This window comes from Lycorma delicatula, chromosome 8, assembly GCF_047948215.1.
Source record: "Lycorma delicatula isolate Av1 chromosome 8, ASM4794821v1, whole genome shotgun sequence".
In the NCBI taxonomy this organism is placed as follows: Eukaryota; Metazoa; Arthropoda; class Insecta; order Hemiptera; family Fulgoridae; genus Lycorma; species Lycorma delicatula.
In genome coordinates, this window is record NC_134462.1 from 19394779 (window position 1) to 19413787 (window position 19009).

Consider the following 19009-nt stretch of genomic DNA (forward strand, 5'->3'; position numbering starts at 1 on the left):
ATAAAATCGCATGTATTAACACGAGTTGTGAAGGACAGTTGACTACATGTGTCTTTAACAGCAGAATCTGCACGTTCATTGATCACAATTCCCATATAGTTAGGGATTCAGCAGAAACTCACTTGCATGTTGCAATGGTTGAACTCAGCGACTGCATTATATATTTCAGTGACAACAAGAGTACAAATCTTCTAAAGCTTGAAGTGCTCTACACAAGTCACTACAAATAAGGATATGATGGTATTTTAGGTTGACAATATTCAGAGCCTTAATAACAGTGTACAGTTCTGAGGTAAATACACTTGTAATTTTAGGTAGACTAAACATAAAGGATCTGCTGCTACTAACAATAAATGCGCATCCAACGATATCATTCTGTTTTGATCAATCAGTTACGCTATTGCATCAGGGTTTATCTTGGAGAGAATATGGTTAAACATTTACTGAAAAATGACAGGTGGTGGTGGTGAAGGTTTATTGTATGTGGTAAGGTAAGGTATGATAAGGTAAAATTTATAAGGATGGTTCTCCACAGGGGATATGAACAGCGAAACATTGGAAAAATAGGTCTCAACATTTAAAAGCTGTAGTAACTGCCAGGCACATAAACCCATAGGTGCAGTATAACGTGGATGGTCTTAATAGAATTGTAAATTAGGATTCACAAAAACTGCGGTTAAAGCCGAGTGATTTGGTTGCCCTTTAAGATGGGCAAAGTAAAATGCTAGAAACTGGTTACTTCTGTCCCAAAGTGATGGTTCACCGCACTCAACAAGTATGCTAGAGACAGGGCTTGAACTAAAATCACCTGTACAAAGATGAAGTAAAGCATGATGTACAGCATCTAGCATCTTCAGCGTGGTATTACACGGTGAAGAGTAGGCAATACAACCATAATCTATGCTAAGACTAAGGAATAATCATAAGACTAAGACTAAGCATAATCTAATCTGAACTAAGAAATGATAAAATCGCAACATCCAAGATCGATCGGCTCCCCAATTGGTGTTGCTAAGGACTTGCAGCATATCTAAAAGTTTGGAACATTTTGTTTTTAATTCTTTGATGTGTTTGAGGCTATCAAAAAACAAACCTATGAACCTGATATCAGGAGATAAAGTAATTAGCTCTCCATTGAGAAAAACTTGTGCAATGTAACGGTTCCGCAGCCAAGAAAAAATTACACATTTTGTTTTCTCAGGTGAAAAGATGAAGTTGGTAACCCTGGACCAAGTTTCAATGTAAGATATAGCATTCTGTAGCAGTCTCTCTACTGTGGCTGTTGGATGGGATATAATATATATGGCAAAATCATCAACAAACATGAAACAGGTGGTTGCACACATTCAGTAATACCATTGATGGCTATAGCAAACAAGATGGCACTTCCTTGTGGTACTCCATTCTCCAAAGTAACACTACCTGATAAGGAATCTCCAACACAAACACTGAAAGTTTGGTCATTTAAGAAATCCCTGATAAATGCAAGCATACAGCCTTTGACTTCCCATTCTTTAAGGGTGTTAAGAATGACCACGTCACCAGGCCGTGTTGTACGCCTTTTTGATATCACAGAAGATAGCTACAAAACGCTGGGGGAGTAGGAAAGCGTTATGAATAGCTGCTTCCAGTGACACTAAATGGTTAATGGAAGAACAACCTTGGCGGAAACCGCATTCTTCAAGGCATAAAAAGCCATGTCTCTCTAAGTACCATGTGAGCCTGTGGTTCACTCTCTCCATCACTTTGCATAAAATGCTTGTCAAAGAGATAGCGCGGTAGCTTGAGGGGCTTCCTTTGTCTTACCAGGTTTAAGTACTGTACAAGAATGGCTTCTGACCAGACGGCAGGGAAAACTTGTGAGGAGAATATACTATTATAAATACACAATAGGTGTTGTAGCACCAAGTTAGTATGGTGTGAGATGAATGTTGTCAGGTCCAGGGGAGAAGTCATGTGAGTTTTTAAGTGCGTGTGACAACTTATTGAATGAAAATGGAGTGTTTAATTCACTGACCAAATCACCAACGTTTAACGATGGTATTTTCATCTGTAATTTGTATCTCTGAAATTCATTACTGTATGATGATGTGAGGTAATGAACGGAAACAATCTACCAAAATACTTGCCATTGTAGAAAGTGATGTAAGGCGTTGTCCTTCATGAATGAGTCCGAGAATGGATTATTTTAGTGAATCCGTAGATTGTATGGATCTTTTCCACACAGCAGACATGGTAGTAGTCCGTGAGATGGTGTCCACGTATCTCCTCCTAGCGTCCAAGAATACTCGGCGACATATGCTCTAGCCATATGGTGTAAATCTAAATGTTCATTTGTAGGCATGCGGTTAAATTTGCACAGTGCATGTATTAGTGTTCTAGCAATCATTATTCCACCAAGAAACGGAAAGATGTCGTGGGTTTCCTAATGTTTGTGGGATATATCTATTAGCATTGTCAAGTATCAGAGACAAAAAAGAGGTTGGTTCATAAAGGGCATCTGCACCATTGTCATATTGTGATGGGAAGGCTTTATGGTAACCGTTCTAATCTACCTTTTCAATAATCCATCTCTGTGGCCTTTTATTCACCTTGCAGTTGATACCAATGGTTATAATAATTGGCCTGTGGTCACTGCCGTGAAGGTCGTCACAAGCAGACCAATTAAGATGAGGCAATAAATTCAGTGAACATAAGGAGAGGTTGATGTTTGACAGTGCACCAGACAATGAGGACATGAGTGTGTATGACCCATCAATCAACAGACAAAGGTCCAATTCTTGTCTCAGTTTATTTACCATATTTCCCTGAGAGGAGCCCCAGGAAATATGGTGGGCATTGAAGTCTCCTACTATAAGTGATGGTGATGGGATTTGCATGAGATCTGACATTTCTTGCGCATTGAACTGAGTTCGGTGAGAGATACAAATTGCAGATATGCAATTTAAAGGGAACTGAGATTTTTACAGCAACAGCAGGAATAAGGGTAGGCGACACCTCATTCCGTATGAAAATAGCAACACCACTATCCTCTCTACTATCCACAAGACAGATGTATATCTCACAGGTATAACCTTTGAGTGTTACTGCATCTTGTAAGATGTATTTCTTAGAAGCATATTATTAATGGTTCATGTGTGGGCGTGAAAAAAACACTCATCTCATCAAACATCTTCAATGCAGGACCAAAGACCTCTAACAATCGACTGAATAATGCTCATAAATAAGGTTAGTTGGATACAGAAATAAAGATAAATTTATAAAAAAATTAGTTTTAGGTGATCCAGTTTTTCTTTTTCAAATTTTTTGTTTTAAGAAAATCCAAAGCCCTGGGATCGGGTGGTTCCTCTATCAAATTCTCCAGTAGATGTGGTGCTGGAGGGGGAGATTTTAAAAAATGGGAAGTTGCAGACAACATCCCAGAGGAGGTGGCTGCATGGGCTCCCTTAATGTGGAGCTTATTTGGTGGCTTACCACCACTGTATTTACCCCTATCCGCAAAGGTAAAACTTTAGGGACAGGATCTTTCTGGGGGATCCCACTGGTGTTCTTTTGCACATCCACTACTGTTCAGGCAAGAACTTGTGCCATAGTTTTGACATTGGAAACACTGCCAGGGTTAGGAATGAATGCTCGTACTCTAACCAATAGATAGATATCCTTCTTTAATTTTCTCCAGTGATGTGGGAAGGTTGAAGGTTAAAATTAGAGGGAGTAGTTCCTTCCATACCACTCAGGTGTTTCATTATTCTCTTCACCTCTGTAATACCTTGAGGATGAAGCTCTTCAGCAGTTTTGCTAACGTCAATCTAAAGAAGATCCCGGCAAAAAATTATTCCTCAACTAGTAGTATTCATGGTTTTATGACATACCACATTTCTACTTACACCACCCATATTGGTTAGATGTAATAGTGATCGACTCTGGTCATAACTGAAAGTCTCTATTAGTATTGATCCGTTTCTCAGTTTTCTTATGTTCTTGGGAGAACCACTTGAACCAGTTACTACCTTTTTGATCAGGGAAGGTGAGACCTTATGAAGGGAACCACCTTCCTGATTATTCCGAACAACAAAACGGATATTTTGATATTTTATGTCCGATACTTTACAATTCTCTTCAGCAGGACTTTTAACCTCATCAGACAAAGCTGATTAAGGCCTTTTCACTAAACAAATACTGGTAATTTTTTCTGTTTATTTGAAATAAATAACCACACGTTATACTTTATTGATATATGTGTATCTTTACATAAATATTTTTATATACACGCATTTATTGCGTGAAGTCACTGAAATCTTACCTCATACCTGTTCTGTTTTATGGATTATTTTTTTGTTTTAATTATTATTATTATATAAATCAGAATTTTATGAATAGTTTGTAATCCATTATGAGGTTTAAAGGCATTTTTTAAAACACATGTGCATGTGAAGCTAGATTCCAACAAATTAGTCATAGTAATTTTTTAACATTAAACAACAAAGCATATTTACTTCTGTTTTACTTATGCTATCTTTCTTTATGGGCAAATATAGTGAGTCTACGTTTTCAGTTATATTGTAAATGAAGAATTATAAATTAAAAATATGTAAAAAACTATATCTTGGAGATTGAAAAATGTGGAATAAATTAAAATGTCAGCAGCGAAAATGTTTAGTAAACCAGATCATAAAAATTAAACAAACAACATTGTCATTTATTAGTTGTCAATGATGAAAGCAACCAATGCCACATAAATAAAAATTTCTTTGAAATTCAAGGATACAAATGAAGACGACTTCAAGAGTCATGGTTGATCACATCCTGGTATATATGCAATTGAATTCATTATGGGTTAGGTATTGTTTCTTATAACAAGCTGTTTTAATGCCCAATCACTCGATAGAAATTTATATTATGTAGTATAGCAGTTTTACTGTATCTTTATACAATTTTTTTTTTCATTTTCATATTATATCTGCTTAAGGAGAAAAAACTGCCAAACAATAATTCAAAACTTGGACAATATTAGTGCCAGGCTTTATGATCTTAATGGAATTTTTTTTGCAAAAAGTGTAACTTTTTATTTGCATTTATTCACTGATGTTATTGATTATATAATGGCAAAACATGCATAAGTAAAAATTAAAATACAAATTGATTTAAAAGTAAGAAAACTTCTTTATAAAAAAAAAAAAAAAAAAATACTATTATGCAAGATTTTGCAAAAGTAAAATTTATTCTCCTATGATTTAATATGATTATAATACCTACCAACAACCAAAAGTTCCTCTGGAAATAACCTACAAAAAAAAATCTTAAAAATTAATAGTCTCAATCTCCTTCAAAGTAGTGTATCCCCTTCCACATGTTTAATGCGTTTCCATTGTTTTTTCAATGACTGGAATCACTTTCCTCACCTCTATCAGGGTATTCATTAATCACCTATGATTTGACCTGGCTCTCTTCTTGAAAGTCATTCCATAAGCTTCAGTTTAATGTTCAAAATCAAGGACAAGTTACATGTAATGAAGTCTGGGGAGCAGAGATAACTGCCATAACATTACACAAAAGTAATCTGTAGGCTGGAGGCAGTCATGGTGCATGATTTGTGAATTGACGCAAATTCAAATCAATTTGCCTTGCTTCTATGGCCATAATCAGTGTGAGTGATGCTTGATTTCACGATCATAGCCGTAGAAGTTTTTATCACCAGAAATGATAATGTTAGATATAAATTTTGGGTTATTTTTAGAAAGTTTTTTAAGGTCAATGCAACTTCAACATGATGCTGTTTTTGTTTAATGTTAAGCTGCTTCAAAACAAATTTCATAACAACGTGCCAGTTGTGAGCTCCTGTAACAAAATCACTGACTAACACCACACAAGAGACCTGCAATCTTACAAATTTATCTATTTACATTTTCACAAGTAAATAATATTTTCTTGAAATATAACTTACATTTCTTGGAATATGAACCAAGCCAGCTCGAACTTTAGTTATTTAAGGTCATTTTTAACGCTGCTACTACTAGTGCCAATGTAGGTTGGTAAGTTACTAATGTCATCTGTTGTTGCCAGTTGTAAACTACTCATGCTACAGTACAGTATAGTTTTGTTCTTTCTCTGTGTTTTTTAAAATTGCTTATTCAATCAGAGCGAAAAGATCATTATAGCAGAAGCTTAATTGCATGCTGGATCCTTTTAAGAAACATGTCAAATATTTTCAAAAAAATTTCCAAATGCCAGTATCCCAGTAAAGAACAGCACATATGATTTCATTAAAAATGGTGGTTTGATATTCAAAAAAGAATTTTAGCAAGTTTTAAACAAATCTATATGCAAATTATTACAAAAAAGTGGTGCAAAATATATGACTTACCATAAGACTACATGATTTAAATTCAAAATCATATCATGTAACAACTTAAGTGAATAGAGAAAGTGAAACATTTTAATTATTGCAACTTGCTTCTTAAAAACTACTGTTGGACAGATGGACCTTGATGCTGTATTTCACATCACCAAGGCATGATTTCATTTATCTGTAATTCACAATGAGAAAATCAGTGAATGATGTGCTTTCTGGTAATTGTATAGTAGGGCCAATATGTTTTGACCAGATTGTCAATACAGAAGTATACTGCACAATTTATGAAGAATTTGATACTAAGTTAAAGATTGTGAAAAAGAATACGACAAATTCTTCAAACAAGAGAGAGATCAATGTGTTATACATCAAATGTTTCAGAAGCACATGTTCACGTGGCTTTTATAAAATAATGAACTATCAGCAGAGGGACTTCCACATTCCCCAAATTTGTCTAGTTGCGATTTTTTCTTTGGGGTTATTGAAGGGTATATTTTATCAATCGAATCCCCACAGTATCAATGAATTGAGCAATTTGTTCACAGATACCAACACATCAGGAAACATTAAACAAGAAATAAATCATACAGAAACATTTTGAATCAGATGACTGACTCTTAATATGATCACTTGAGCACAAAAGTGCATCACTGTACATGGTACTCTTTTCAAAAATATTTTGTAAAATATTGTAAACATGTAAAATTTTATTACAAATCTCTCTGGTAAAAGTAATGTAAAAGAGATGGTTCATGGATGAGGCAGGTGGAGAAATTTTGTACAAGGCCCAAACCTGATGAAAGTTGGATTAAAGGGAACTGAATATCACGATGATGATAAACAATTTTGATAATGTAAATACAGAATTTAATGTTAGTTACGTTTTCATTTTCTCATTTCATTCATAAAATATTAAATGTCACAACTTTATTTAGTCTACATTTTAAAACAAGCAGCAAAATACCACTAAAGCAGTTCAGTTTTAAGCTGCTTAACCAGAACCAGTCTGTACTACTCTTAATAATAATGAAATAAGCTTTTATGCTAAGAAAGATCAATTAGAAACACTATATATGTAGGAAAAGGAAATATGAAAAAATAGTCATTCACACTTCTTTTACCTGGACACCACGAATATAACAAATAGATTTTCGTATTCATCAACTAGATCAAGCTTAAGGTCTTAATTAAACAACACAGTTAATTACGGTACAGATAGCAATACATCAGGAAACATTCAGCAAGAAACAGATCACAAAGAAAACAACATTTTGAATCAGGTAACTAATACAATCACTCGAGCACAAAAGTGCATCACTGCACTTTGTACTCTTTTCAAAAATATTTTGTAAAGTATGGCAAATATATAAAATTTTATTATGAACTCTAGAGAGAGAGAGAGAGAGAGAGAGAGAGAGAGATGATTCATGCAATGAAATGGGATGGTACATGAACAAAATGGATCATGGAGGAAATGGGAAAAAATTAATGAAATATGTGAAAATATTAAATAAATTATTGAAACTCTGTTTAAAAAATCTTGAAATAATAACATACAACACATCAATTTTTAATAACAATTCGTGACAATGAAATAAATTATTAAAAACATTCAGATAATAACTAACAAAACAATTTAATCTAATCTACATACAACCATATCTGATTACAGATACAGTATTAAGTAACACTATTTTAGTAGGTCATCTAAAACTAATTGAATCTTTCATAAAATTAAATAATTATTACCTAACAAGATTAAAAAAAAATTAAATAAAAAACCCAACAATTCACCAATATGATTTATAAAATAAAGCTAAGCTGTACACAACAATTAAAATATATAACATAATTTTAAAAAGTTTTATTTTTTTCAACTGCTGAGACAAAACTAACAATTATCTACTTACAGGAATAAATGACAACATTAATACTAAGTTTAATAACAATATGACTTGTATAACATCACACACACACGCACGCACGTGCACACACACACATTATATTTATTTATATATATTTCATTTTTCAGGTACATCCTTAGTTTTAGCAGAGCACGAAGAAATGAAAACATTTACACTCCTAAGTTAAATATTCAACGTAAACAAGAATTTATTTTTACAAAATTAAAATAAATTTAATTCTAAAATAAAATCAAATAGGTGTAGAAAATATTTCATATAAAGGTTCCTGATAACACTATTTATACTAAAAAAAAATATGGATATATATTTATATGAAATATAATTATACAATTTTATTAACACAGTGATCAATATGGTAATGAATTATTTGAATTTTCAAAAAAAAGAACAAATATATATATAAATATATACACACACACACACACACACACACACACACACACACACACGAGTATACATAAACAAAATACATCTGGACTTACGTAGTACAAAAAGTTCATCTATTTGTTTTTTTATCTAACAAAATAATAATAAAATAAAAGACACAATGATTATAAAGTAAAGATAATAATTAAATTGTAAGGTTCACTGGAAAAAAAATATATACATATATCAATATTTGGTCAATATGGCACCAAGTTAAATAGACATCTCATGGTTCCAAAAGTTGTGATAAATATTTCTAAAGCAGTATATTTAGAATTAATTACACATCATTTTGTAATCCATGCAATTCATTATTATACTTGAGATTTCATTCTACAATAAAAAAAATATTTAAGAAAATCCTCAAACCAATATTTTGGTATAATCAAATGAAAAAAAATTCAGGATATGGTTTCCTGAAATCCAGTAATTCTATGTGAATTTAGGTTAACTTCAAAGTTTATTAAGAACTGATGAGATAATGGTAAATAGAATATTTCATTTCTTGGAATACACCTTTCAGAAATAATAAAAATTATTATTGAAATTATCATTTCAATAAAAAATTTATTGAAATTATTGATCACCAATTGAAATTATCATGATCACCAGATATCTAACCAAAAATTTTAAGTATATAAAAATTAATCTCCTGAAGCTCATAATGCTTACAAATTGATTATTTTCTCTTTTCACTTTCCCTTTTGTCATGTTTAATATCTTTTTCCTTGGATAGGTAATGTGGATGTTGGAAATAAAAACCATACCGATTCCATTTATAAAACTGCAAAGTGATAATCATACAGTAAATAAAAGTAAGATGGCAAATGTGTTTATGAACTTATTAGGAGACTACATTTTTCAAATAAGGTCTAACAAAAAGTGTCTATCATATAAATAAGGTCCGATCAGGTAAAGGCATTCTAGTCATTATCTATAATTAAAGCATCTAATAATTTATTTTCTAAAATCAATTCTGACAACTATTAAACAAAGCTATACTTCATAAAGAGTAATAACTACAAAAAAAAAAACCAAAAAATATTTCATTTTAAGTACGATACATCATATAAATCATTTCAGGAATGGATATGTAACTTCACAATAACAAAAAAGAATCTTCTCTAGACATTTGCCTAATTGGAATGAGGAAAAACAACTACGTATGTAAAATCATGTATGAGGAGATTTTTGCGATGCTGTTCTGATCAAGTTTTTTAATAGTTTCCCCTTGCTCTATCAAAGCAAATGCCTAGACATACACAAGTTTCTACAAGTAAATGAACAAAGAAATATAAAATTGTGAATATTTGTATCTAAAAAAATATAATTTTTTAATGTATATTTTTTAAATAATCTTAAAATAGACTATAAGATTTATCCACAAAACTAATTCACAGTGTTTTATACAGCACTGCAAAAGTTCAATTTATTTTTTTAACTAAAACAGCTAATTTTTGAAATCATATGGAAAAACAAAACAAAATGTTGTCAGAAACATAAGTTTAATTCTAAACTACCACCAGATTATTACATATGTCTCATATCTATGATTTATATATACTCTATCAAGAGGCAATAAAAAACATTATAATATAATACAAAAAAGTAGTAAGTAATGAAAATCATGTTAAATTGTGAAAATTGATTAAAGTGTAGTGCTTAAAAATATACACAGAAATATCGCATTGACCCTTTGCTATCATTTATTTTTTCTCATCTTAAAAACAGGAGATCAAGATAAAATTTCACAAATGTCTTAATTAAAAATAATTTTACTCCTTTTACAAAATTTTACAACTTTTACGCAGGCACATGAGAAAGTAAATATTTTTTTTTTTAAGAACTGTATTAGTTCACAATAACTATTACAAACATTTCTATCCAATTAAAAATATATAAACCTCTAATAAACATATGTTTTATTAAATTTATAAGAACATTAATGAAAAAGTTATAACTCATAAGCCATTAAGCTTACATCTATTTGTCATTGTTAGATAATTATAGGCACTGCAAGCTATTGTCAGTGATATTTATGGCTTATTTATTTATGTACCATAACTTGTTTTAAATCAAATCAATAACTTCTTTATCAATCCATCATTCAGAGTCTACAATAACCAGCAATCATAGTTCAATCAACTATAATCTGAAATTATTGATTGTTATTATATATCTGATGATGAGATATAAAATGTAATCAATATAATAGTAAATAATGATAATTAGTACATTAATAATTTTTATTAGACATGGGCTCCGGTACTGGTTACTTATACCTGTATGAGCACTGATAATGAGGTATCCTATTTTCACTTCAATTTCCCTACTGTGCAGCAGTGAAGTGATAAAATATTTACTGTCGCTGTGGTGTGATACTGTAGATGTAAGATTTGGTGCAGTTAGAGCCTAAACAAGATACAGCTCACTCACAACACTGCTAAATAACGTAAATAATTCTATCAATGATAATTGATAGCGATAGAAGTAGAAATTTACAAGATACAGGTAACCTATATTGCACAAATAGAAATGCAAATACTGGACAACGAAGGTCTGTAAGGCACAAAAATTACATTCATTAAAGAAAAATATCGCAGCCAACATGTTAATTACAACTTTATAAGTAAATTAATAAAGACATCAATCTAAGAGTGATAAGTGATCGAGAATGCAACACACTAAGTTAACATTAATAGAATACAGGATTGAGCTGAACAATAAAATTTAAGCATTTTCTTTTTGTAAAGAAAATGCTTACCTGCTTAAAAAATGAATATAATAGCAGTTTCTTTTAACGAAAGTCAAATTAGATAGGGAGAGCATATTTGACTGCAGTCGAGATTAAGGTAGCTGAAGGGTTAATATAAAGGTAACTAAAACATTTTTATGGAAATAAAAGTGAGATTATGAACCAATAACATTAATATATTTTATACTTATAAATATATATGTCCATGTGCATGTATGTGTACATTATTTTTACAATTTATACATTACATATAATATATGTATATGTATAATATGTATAATATATGTATATGTATATATGTACATGCACACTCATTTTATATACATATACATAGCTTTTTCCAAACATTATATATATCATTGTATCAAACCAACTATTTTAAAAATAAATATATTATATCAATCACATAGAGTTCAAATAAAAGTTAAGATAATAATAAAATAAAATAAGTATATACATACTAATGAAATTAATTTAAAATTTAACAATATTTAAATTTATTTTAACTGTGTGTAATTTGTAAAATTTGTTTGTTGATGACAAGAGTTACACATTCTGAAAGCGCTAGTTAGGCAAATGTTCTTACCTTTTATTTGAACTCTAACTGGAGATATATGTTTGTTTTTAAAATAATAAATATATAATTTAATGAATTATGATAACCAGTACATACAGTCCATTAATAGTAAGAAATGCTTATCTACTGGTCTGCTTTCGAAGTACTCACTCTTACTTTATTTACCGTCTCATAACATGGTATACAAAGGAGGTTTTAATTTTAAATGACAAAGCATGATATGCTGATGTAATTAATGTGCAGTAATTTGCTGAAAAACATAGCTAAAATAAAGATGACACAGAAACAGAGTAGTTAAAACAAAGTTTAAGCAAGTAAAAAAAATTATGAAAACCGAAATGCTAAGTTTCAAATTTATCCTTACCAAACAGCTTACATGTAGTTATAAATGTAGAATGGAGTTAATTAGAGTGACAGAAATGTGCTGTCTTATGAGAAATGCATATTAATCTAACAAAATTTAACATTGAACAAAAAATACAAAAATCAGTATATTCTTTAAATAATAATAACCTTCACGAAAGTAAATCATATCACTCACTTCAAACAGAAAGTTCTGTCAAATTTCATACTTTATTATATTGTGAAACAAAACAAAATTAAAACCATAAAATCTTATAATTTTTTATGTTAATACCCAGTTATTACAACAAAAAATCTCCCTTTTCATGCTTTAGTGAACCTAGTGTATAAAGAAAAAAAACATAGTATATGTCATAAAGAAAACTTAAAACAGAATCTAATTATAATTTTCTTTTTTAAATTTTATTCACATCAAAATTTTATTCTAAAACTCATTAGACAGAAATCATATTAAACCAAACAAAAACTGTAAATAAACATGATGAATTAAAAATAAAATACTCAGAAGATGATATTTAATTTTGTTCATTAGCATTATATTTATATAATTATTACATCAGTTGATACGTGTTAATTATTAGGTTACAAAAATATACTTTGCATTTTTGTTTTTAAAATATAAATTTAAACAAAAATAAAATAGGAAGACAATAAATTTTGTTTTGTTAATAAATCGTTATCCATTCAATTTCAATTAGTTACGTTTTCATGCATCACGTGGAGGATAATACTGTTTGATAACATTCATTAGCTGTTCGGCTAATTCTGACGTACCTGCACATAATAACCGACGACTCATTACATCAAATGGTCCTCCTAAAACAAAATAAAAAGTTTAAACATTTCTACTTGTTAGTTACTAATTTTTAGTAAATATTTGATTACCAAACCCTTATATTTAAATGGATTTCATGTTTTAACCGTTCTCTGCATTTTCTTTTTACAAAAGTTGTTTTGATTATAAGTAATAATGCTTGAAACAGAATTTTTTTTATACACTATCTCAGAAAGTAAAGGATCAAATCAAGTGCACACCTTTCTAAATGACATAAGGTTTCAAGATCTTGTCATTCAAGAATAAATTTGCAAAAGATGTTTTTAGTACCATCTGCCTTATGGCAACGAGTAATGGAATTCTTTTACACAATTGTTTTCTTCATGGGCAACTCTTATCATTCTTAGTTTACTTTTTATCGGGGCTAGAATGAGAATATTTTGCATAATTGTGGAATTTTTTTTGAAGATTAATTTAAATAATTAATTAACAGAGATTGTGTATAGGAGAGTGTGAGATTTTTATTTTAATTTGTATAACTTTCACTGCAACTTTAACAATTAAAATTTAGAGTGGGCCATATCGAATGTTATGCAACATCTCAAATTAGGCCATATAACAAATGAAGACCATGAAAAAGTTAGATAACTATAATTATCAACTGACAAGAATCATGTTGAATAATTACAAAATGATTTTCCCTGAAAACAGGGAAAATCCTACCCTGTAAAAACCTACCGTTCGTAAAATGTTAGAAATAGAATAACTTATTTTGACCAATTTACTGAACACAATGCATAATTTTAATGTTACCATATACCTTTTATCAAAGTGCTGATCAAAATAAGTTAATAAAAAAGTAAACTAAAATTATTATCATTCATTTTTAACAAACCTGCAGGATCAATAACTACTCCACCGGCCTCTCGAATGATTATGTCACCTGCAGCCATATCCCATGCATGAAGTCCAAATTCAAAATATGAATCAGATCCACCTAATGCAACCATTGCCATATTCCACGCAGCAGAGCCAACTGATCTTATTCTAAATTAAAAAAATATTCAATAATATTAATCAAAATTATAAAGAATAAATATTAAGTTTATGTTTTGCTCTTTTAAAGTGTGTTGCAATTAATAATAACCAAAAAAGGAAAAAAAATACTTATAAACACACCAAAATAACACAAACTTAATATAAACTACTAACAATTTTCATAAAAAGCTTTGTGAATCCACAGATTCATCATTATTTATAAAGTCCTACACCAGGTAATGGATTAACATTGTTAAATATAAAAATGATTACTGTCAAGATTAATTTTTATATATAACAATGTAACTGTAATATAATCCATGACTGCATAACAAATGATATTATATATCATGACATCTTTAATGTAACAATATTACAGCGATCAAGTCAGCTTTTACAAGTAACAATGGTAATATATTATCTGATATAATATATTATTAGTGATAATCCCACGGATTCATAAAGCTTTCTTATATAGATAAGTAAGTTTATATTTAGCTATTTTGGCATGTTGAAGGGTGATTTTTGTTAATAAAGAAAAAAATATATATATAAAACAGATTCACCTGATGCAACCATTGCCAGATTCCAAGCAGAAGAGCCAACTTTTCTTATTCTAAATAAAAATATTCAATACATCTAACCACTATTTGGTTTGATATTCACAAATTCATTAATTTTAATTTTAAGTGATTGTAACCACCCTCTAAGAAACACAGCAAGTTTATTAGATTACTCAAGCCTGCGATGGTTGTGTTTTTTTAGTTTCTCATTATTGATTTGTATGTATTTTTTAGCACTGTATCTGAAAATAACCTTCATTTTTTCCATCACATCAGGATTTTTCATAAATCACAATTTCAAAATTTTTTAAAAGTTAAAAAATAAAAAAAAATATGCTACAATAAAATAGATATAAAACAGTTTTTTAAAATAAATTAATATAATATATTCACTTTTTTGGCTTATACTATGCATTCTTACAGCTAAATAGTTAAGTGGTCTGGAGGAGGGTGGGAGGGAGTCACTGACCCCTTAATTTCTAATGAAAATTGTCATAAAATAAGCCTAATTTTTTATTATAGTGAATTTTTAAATTAATTTATTTAATTAATTTTCATGAGGTATGTCATGCCTTTGGAAACCACCCTCTTCATCCACCCTTAATAAAAAGTATGTAAAATACTTACAATTTTATTCCATGTGTCAAAATTTCTTTGGATGGCTTATATTCTGCTTCGTGCTTTTCCTTCTATTTTCTCTACAGGGTTCATCTTGGTGTAACATCGAGCAATAGTCTGCCATCATCGTAGTAGTCCATTTTCCTTGATATCTCCTTTCCATTTCTTTCATGCCCTGATGAACTCTCTCTCCCGTCTCTTCACTAATGGCACCCAGGTTTACAGGAAAATAATCCACATGTGAATTTAGGAAATGAACCTTCAAGCTAAAGGAACAGCCTAAATTTTTGTACATCATTTAAAGGCTTCCCAGGCTTCTTTTTCAAACCACTAACTCAACTACTTCAGACCGCTATAAGAATGTAGTATTATAATTAAAAAAAAGTAAATATATTTTATTAATTTATTATAAAAAAAAATTCTTGGTCTATTTTATAGTATCACATTTTCAAAATTTTTCAACTTTTTACAATTTTTTTCTTTGCAAATTTGCAATTTGCAAAGAATCCTGACATGATGGAAAATAAATAAATGTTATCTTTGGATTCAGCGCTAAAAAGTACATAGGAATCAATTATCAAAAGTTAAAAAACATTCTACAACCCAAATTTTACAGGCTTGTTATTTTTAAAAATTTTTACTATCTCCTGTAAATGGAATCTACCTATAATATCCAAAAACCACAGATAGTTCCAGTCAATGGGGCGGGAGGGGGGAGGGAAAGGGCAGTTTTTGAAGAAAATTAATAGAGTTTAGGGAAGTACGTAGGGTTGTAGATTAGAGTAAGTATAACTTGTTTATATGAGACTGAACAAAATTTTCGCTAACTGGACAATAGTGGCTGTTCAAAGGTCATGAAAATTTGTTTTTCAATTCTGTATTCCAAGGTAAACATCCTAGTAAAAAAGCTCTGAATTAAAGTTGCAGGCATTTGCAGTACCTATAATTTAAGCCTTTAAACATTGAATTTTGTTAGTTACTGCAAAAAAACCATTAAAGATGGCTGTTTTTTGTGATGGCTGTTTCAATATTTATTTGCAGAAATAAGTTTTTTACTATTTTTATTATTTTAAAAAGTTAGCTCATGAAATTCTGAATTCAATGAGCGAGTGGTTACACAAGAAAATTGCTTTTTTCTTGTGAGATTTTTCTTACCAAAATAATTTGTAATTTTTTTTATAAAAAGATTCTTCGGGCAACTGTAATTATTTTAGCTTTTAAGAACTTTTTTGTGTCCATTTCAAGTGCAATTTATTCTTCAAGATTTGTACTTTCAAATCGTGAAAAGTTTTAGACCAAAATTTAATTTAAAACTTGTTTAAACTTCTTTGAAAAAATGAGGAAAAATAGTGTGCTGTGCAGTAGTCGTGGAGGGGGAAGCGGTTCACGGCAGTTGCACATAAATAAAGCTGAATTCATAACTTCAAATCAGCAGAGTGTGAAAAAAATCGCTCTATCTCTGTGAATTTTGGATGGATTGAAGCCATTTTTTTTTTAATTTAAAAAATTTCTTTTAAAATTACCTTAAATTTAATGTACTTCTTTGAAACAAAATTTATCAACATATATAATAGTTGATTTATGTATATAAATTTATGAACATATTTAACAATATTAAGTGAAACCAATCAATATACAGGATGTCCACAAAGACTTTCCATGATTGGAAAAATTTATTACAAAAAAAACTATTACAGTTACAGATGTGTGGTTTGTGGCAAAACAGAGAAAAAAAATTATCATGTTTTTTTAATATTAGTTTGTTGCAGGTAGAGGGACTGTGATCAATATTTTTATAGAATGGTGTCATCCAGGAGAAAATGTGTGTTGTGATATCGTAAGTCGAAATCATCAATTACTGTGCAGCGAAATTTTAGAAGGAATACGGATGACCAGCACCTGATAGCAAGAGTATCGTTGCATGGGATGCAAAGTTTACGGAGAGTAGAAGTTTAGTCGACCTTCCGCAAACAGGGCGGACATCTGTTAGTGAAGAAATGTTGATGTTGTGCAGCAAGCATTTCTACACAGGCCTTCCAAATGTATCAGTCGTGCACCTCATGAACTAGGGATTTCTTAGATAAAAGTGGACAAAACGTTACACAAGCAACTAAGGTTGCACGCATATAAAGTTCAGATATTGCAACATCTACAGCCAGATGACGGCCCTCGTCATGCTGTCTTTGCGGCTGAAATTTTGCAATGGATTGACAACGACAATGAGTACCTGCAGTATGTGTGTTTTTCAGAAAGGCTACTTTCCACACCTCAGGGAAAGAAAAAAAGCATAATATGATAATATGTGTGGCTCATTAAATCCGTACTTTACCAGGAAAAAAATGAGAGATTTCCCCTAAAGTGAATGTATGGTGCAGTTTGATGCACAACAGAATCACTGGTCCCTTATTTTTCAATGAGCAATCAATAAAGGCTAACATTTACCTGGATATGCTGCAACACTTTGCTATACCTCAACTAAATGACTTAAATTTTTATAATCATGGAAAGACTTTTGATCATTCTATATTAATTGGATCAGATATTACGTAAACATAATAAACAGTGTTTATAAGTAGTATTCTGTCTGTGTTTACATAAACAGAATTATAATTATAGAGTGCACTCATATTCATAAGTTACAATATATTTAAATGATTATTTAAATTTATCAATTTTTTCAATTACAAAAAGTACATAAAAGCCGACTGTATCTGAAATAATATGTAAAAACTGACACTACAATAGTTATTATTTTTTTGAGCTACCCGTTTATAAAAAAAATGGTCTCGATCAATTAATCCCATAAACACATTCACACATATAGAATAATAGTCTACCTGATTTTCTATTTTTGAAAAAAGAGACCTCAACAAACGTTCAAGAAATGTAAAGACTAGGTAGCCAAAACTTTGATACATTATTTTACTTCCCTGAAAGTAATCTATTCTAGAGCCAGAAAGAAAATAATTGACTTAATTATAAACATTTTTTTCTTAGCATCATGTTTCATCTGTATTTAACATAGACAATGATGTAAATGAAATGATAGCTAAAAAATGTCACATTCTTGTTAGTAATCAATCAAGACCAAATGAGCCAGATATCAAAAAAATAACCAACACACCCACTGTATAATACAGAACCATTCCTGACACTTAATCACAAAATCAATTAAAACATCCACTCCTGAATTGTACATTATGATATCATTCCTAACTGCTTGACGATTCATCATTTTTGTATTCATCATATCCTGATGACTTTCATTTTTTGACGTAATTATTCTACAACAAACAAAATTTTAAATATTTAATAAGATTATAAATCAAATATTAAACAAATAGTTCAGTAACTTCACAAAGAAATTAAAAGAAAAAACAATTATACATACCCTTGAACACTTGGGGTAAGTATTTTAACATTTTCAGCCATAACCGCCATTTTTTCTGGATCACGGCTGGTACCAAATTCAAATGTTATCAATGATTTTGCTAACTCTAAAATGTAAACAAAATGCAAAAAACAAGGTCTGTATTATACATTTTTAAATAATTATTTCATTTTACAAACTAAAAACAAAAATAATTAAACTTTATTAACAAATGTTTTACCATTTG

At 30.1% G+C, this 19009-nt stretch overlaps 1 protein-coding gene across 1 annotated transcript in view; it reads right to left on the minus strand.

Annotated features, from left to right (window-relative positions):
• Nucleotides 1-7892: 7892 nt before the first annotated feature.
• The window catches only part of LOC142329577 (inositol monophosphatase 1), a 39354-nt gene continuing 28237 nt past the window's right edge, over nt 7893-19009 (minus strand). The window contains exons 4-6 of the mRNA XM_075374267.1: nt 18784-18889; nt 14069-14220; nt 7893-13214 (exon numbers count right to left, since the gene is read on the minus strand). Coding sequence (XP_075230382.1) covers nt 13105-13214; nt 14069-14220; nt 18784-18889 — 368 coding nt within the window. The 3' untranslated portion in view covers nt 7893-13104. The remainder of the gene's footprint in view (nt 13215-14068; nt 14221-18783; nt 18890-19009) is intronic.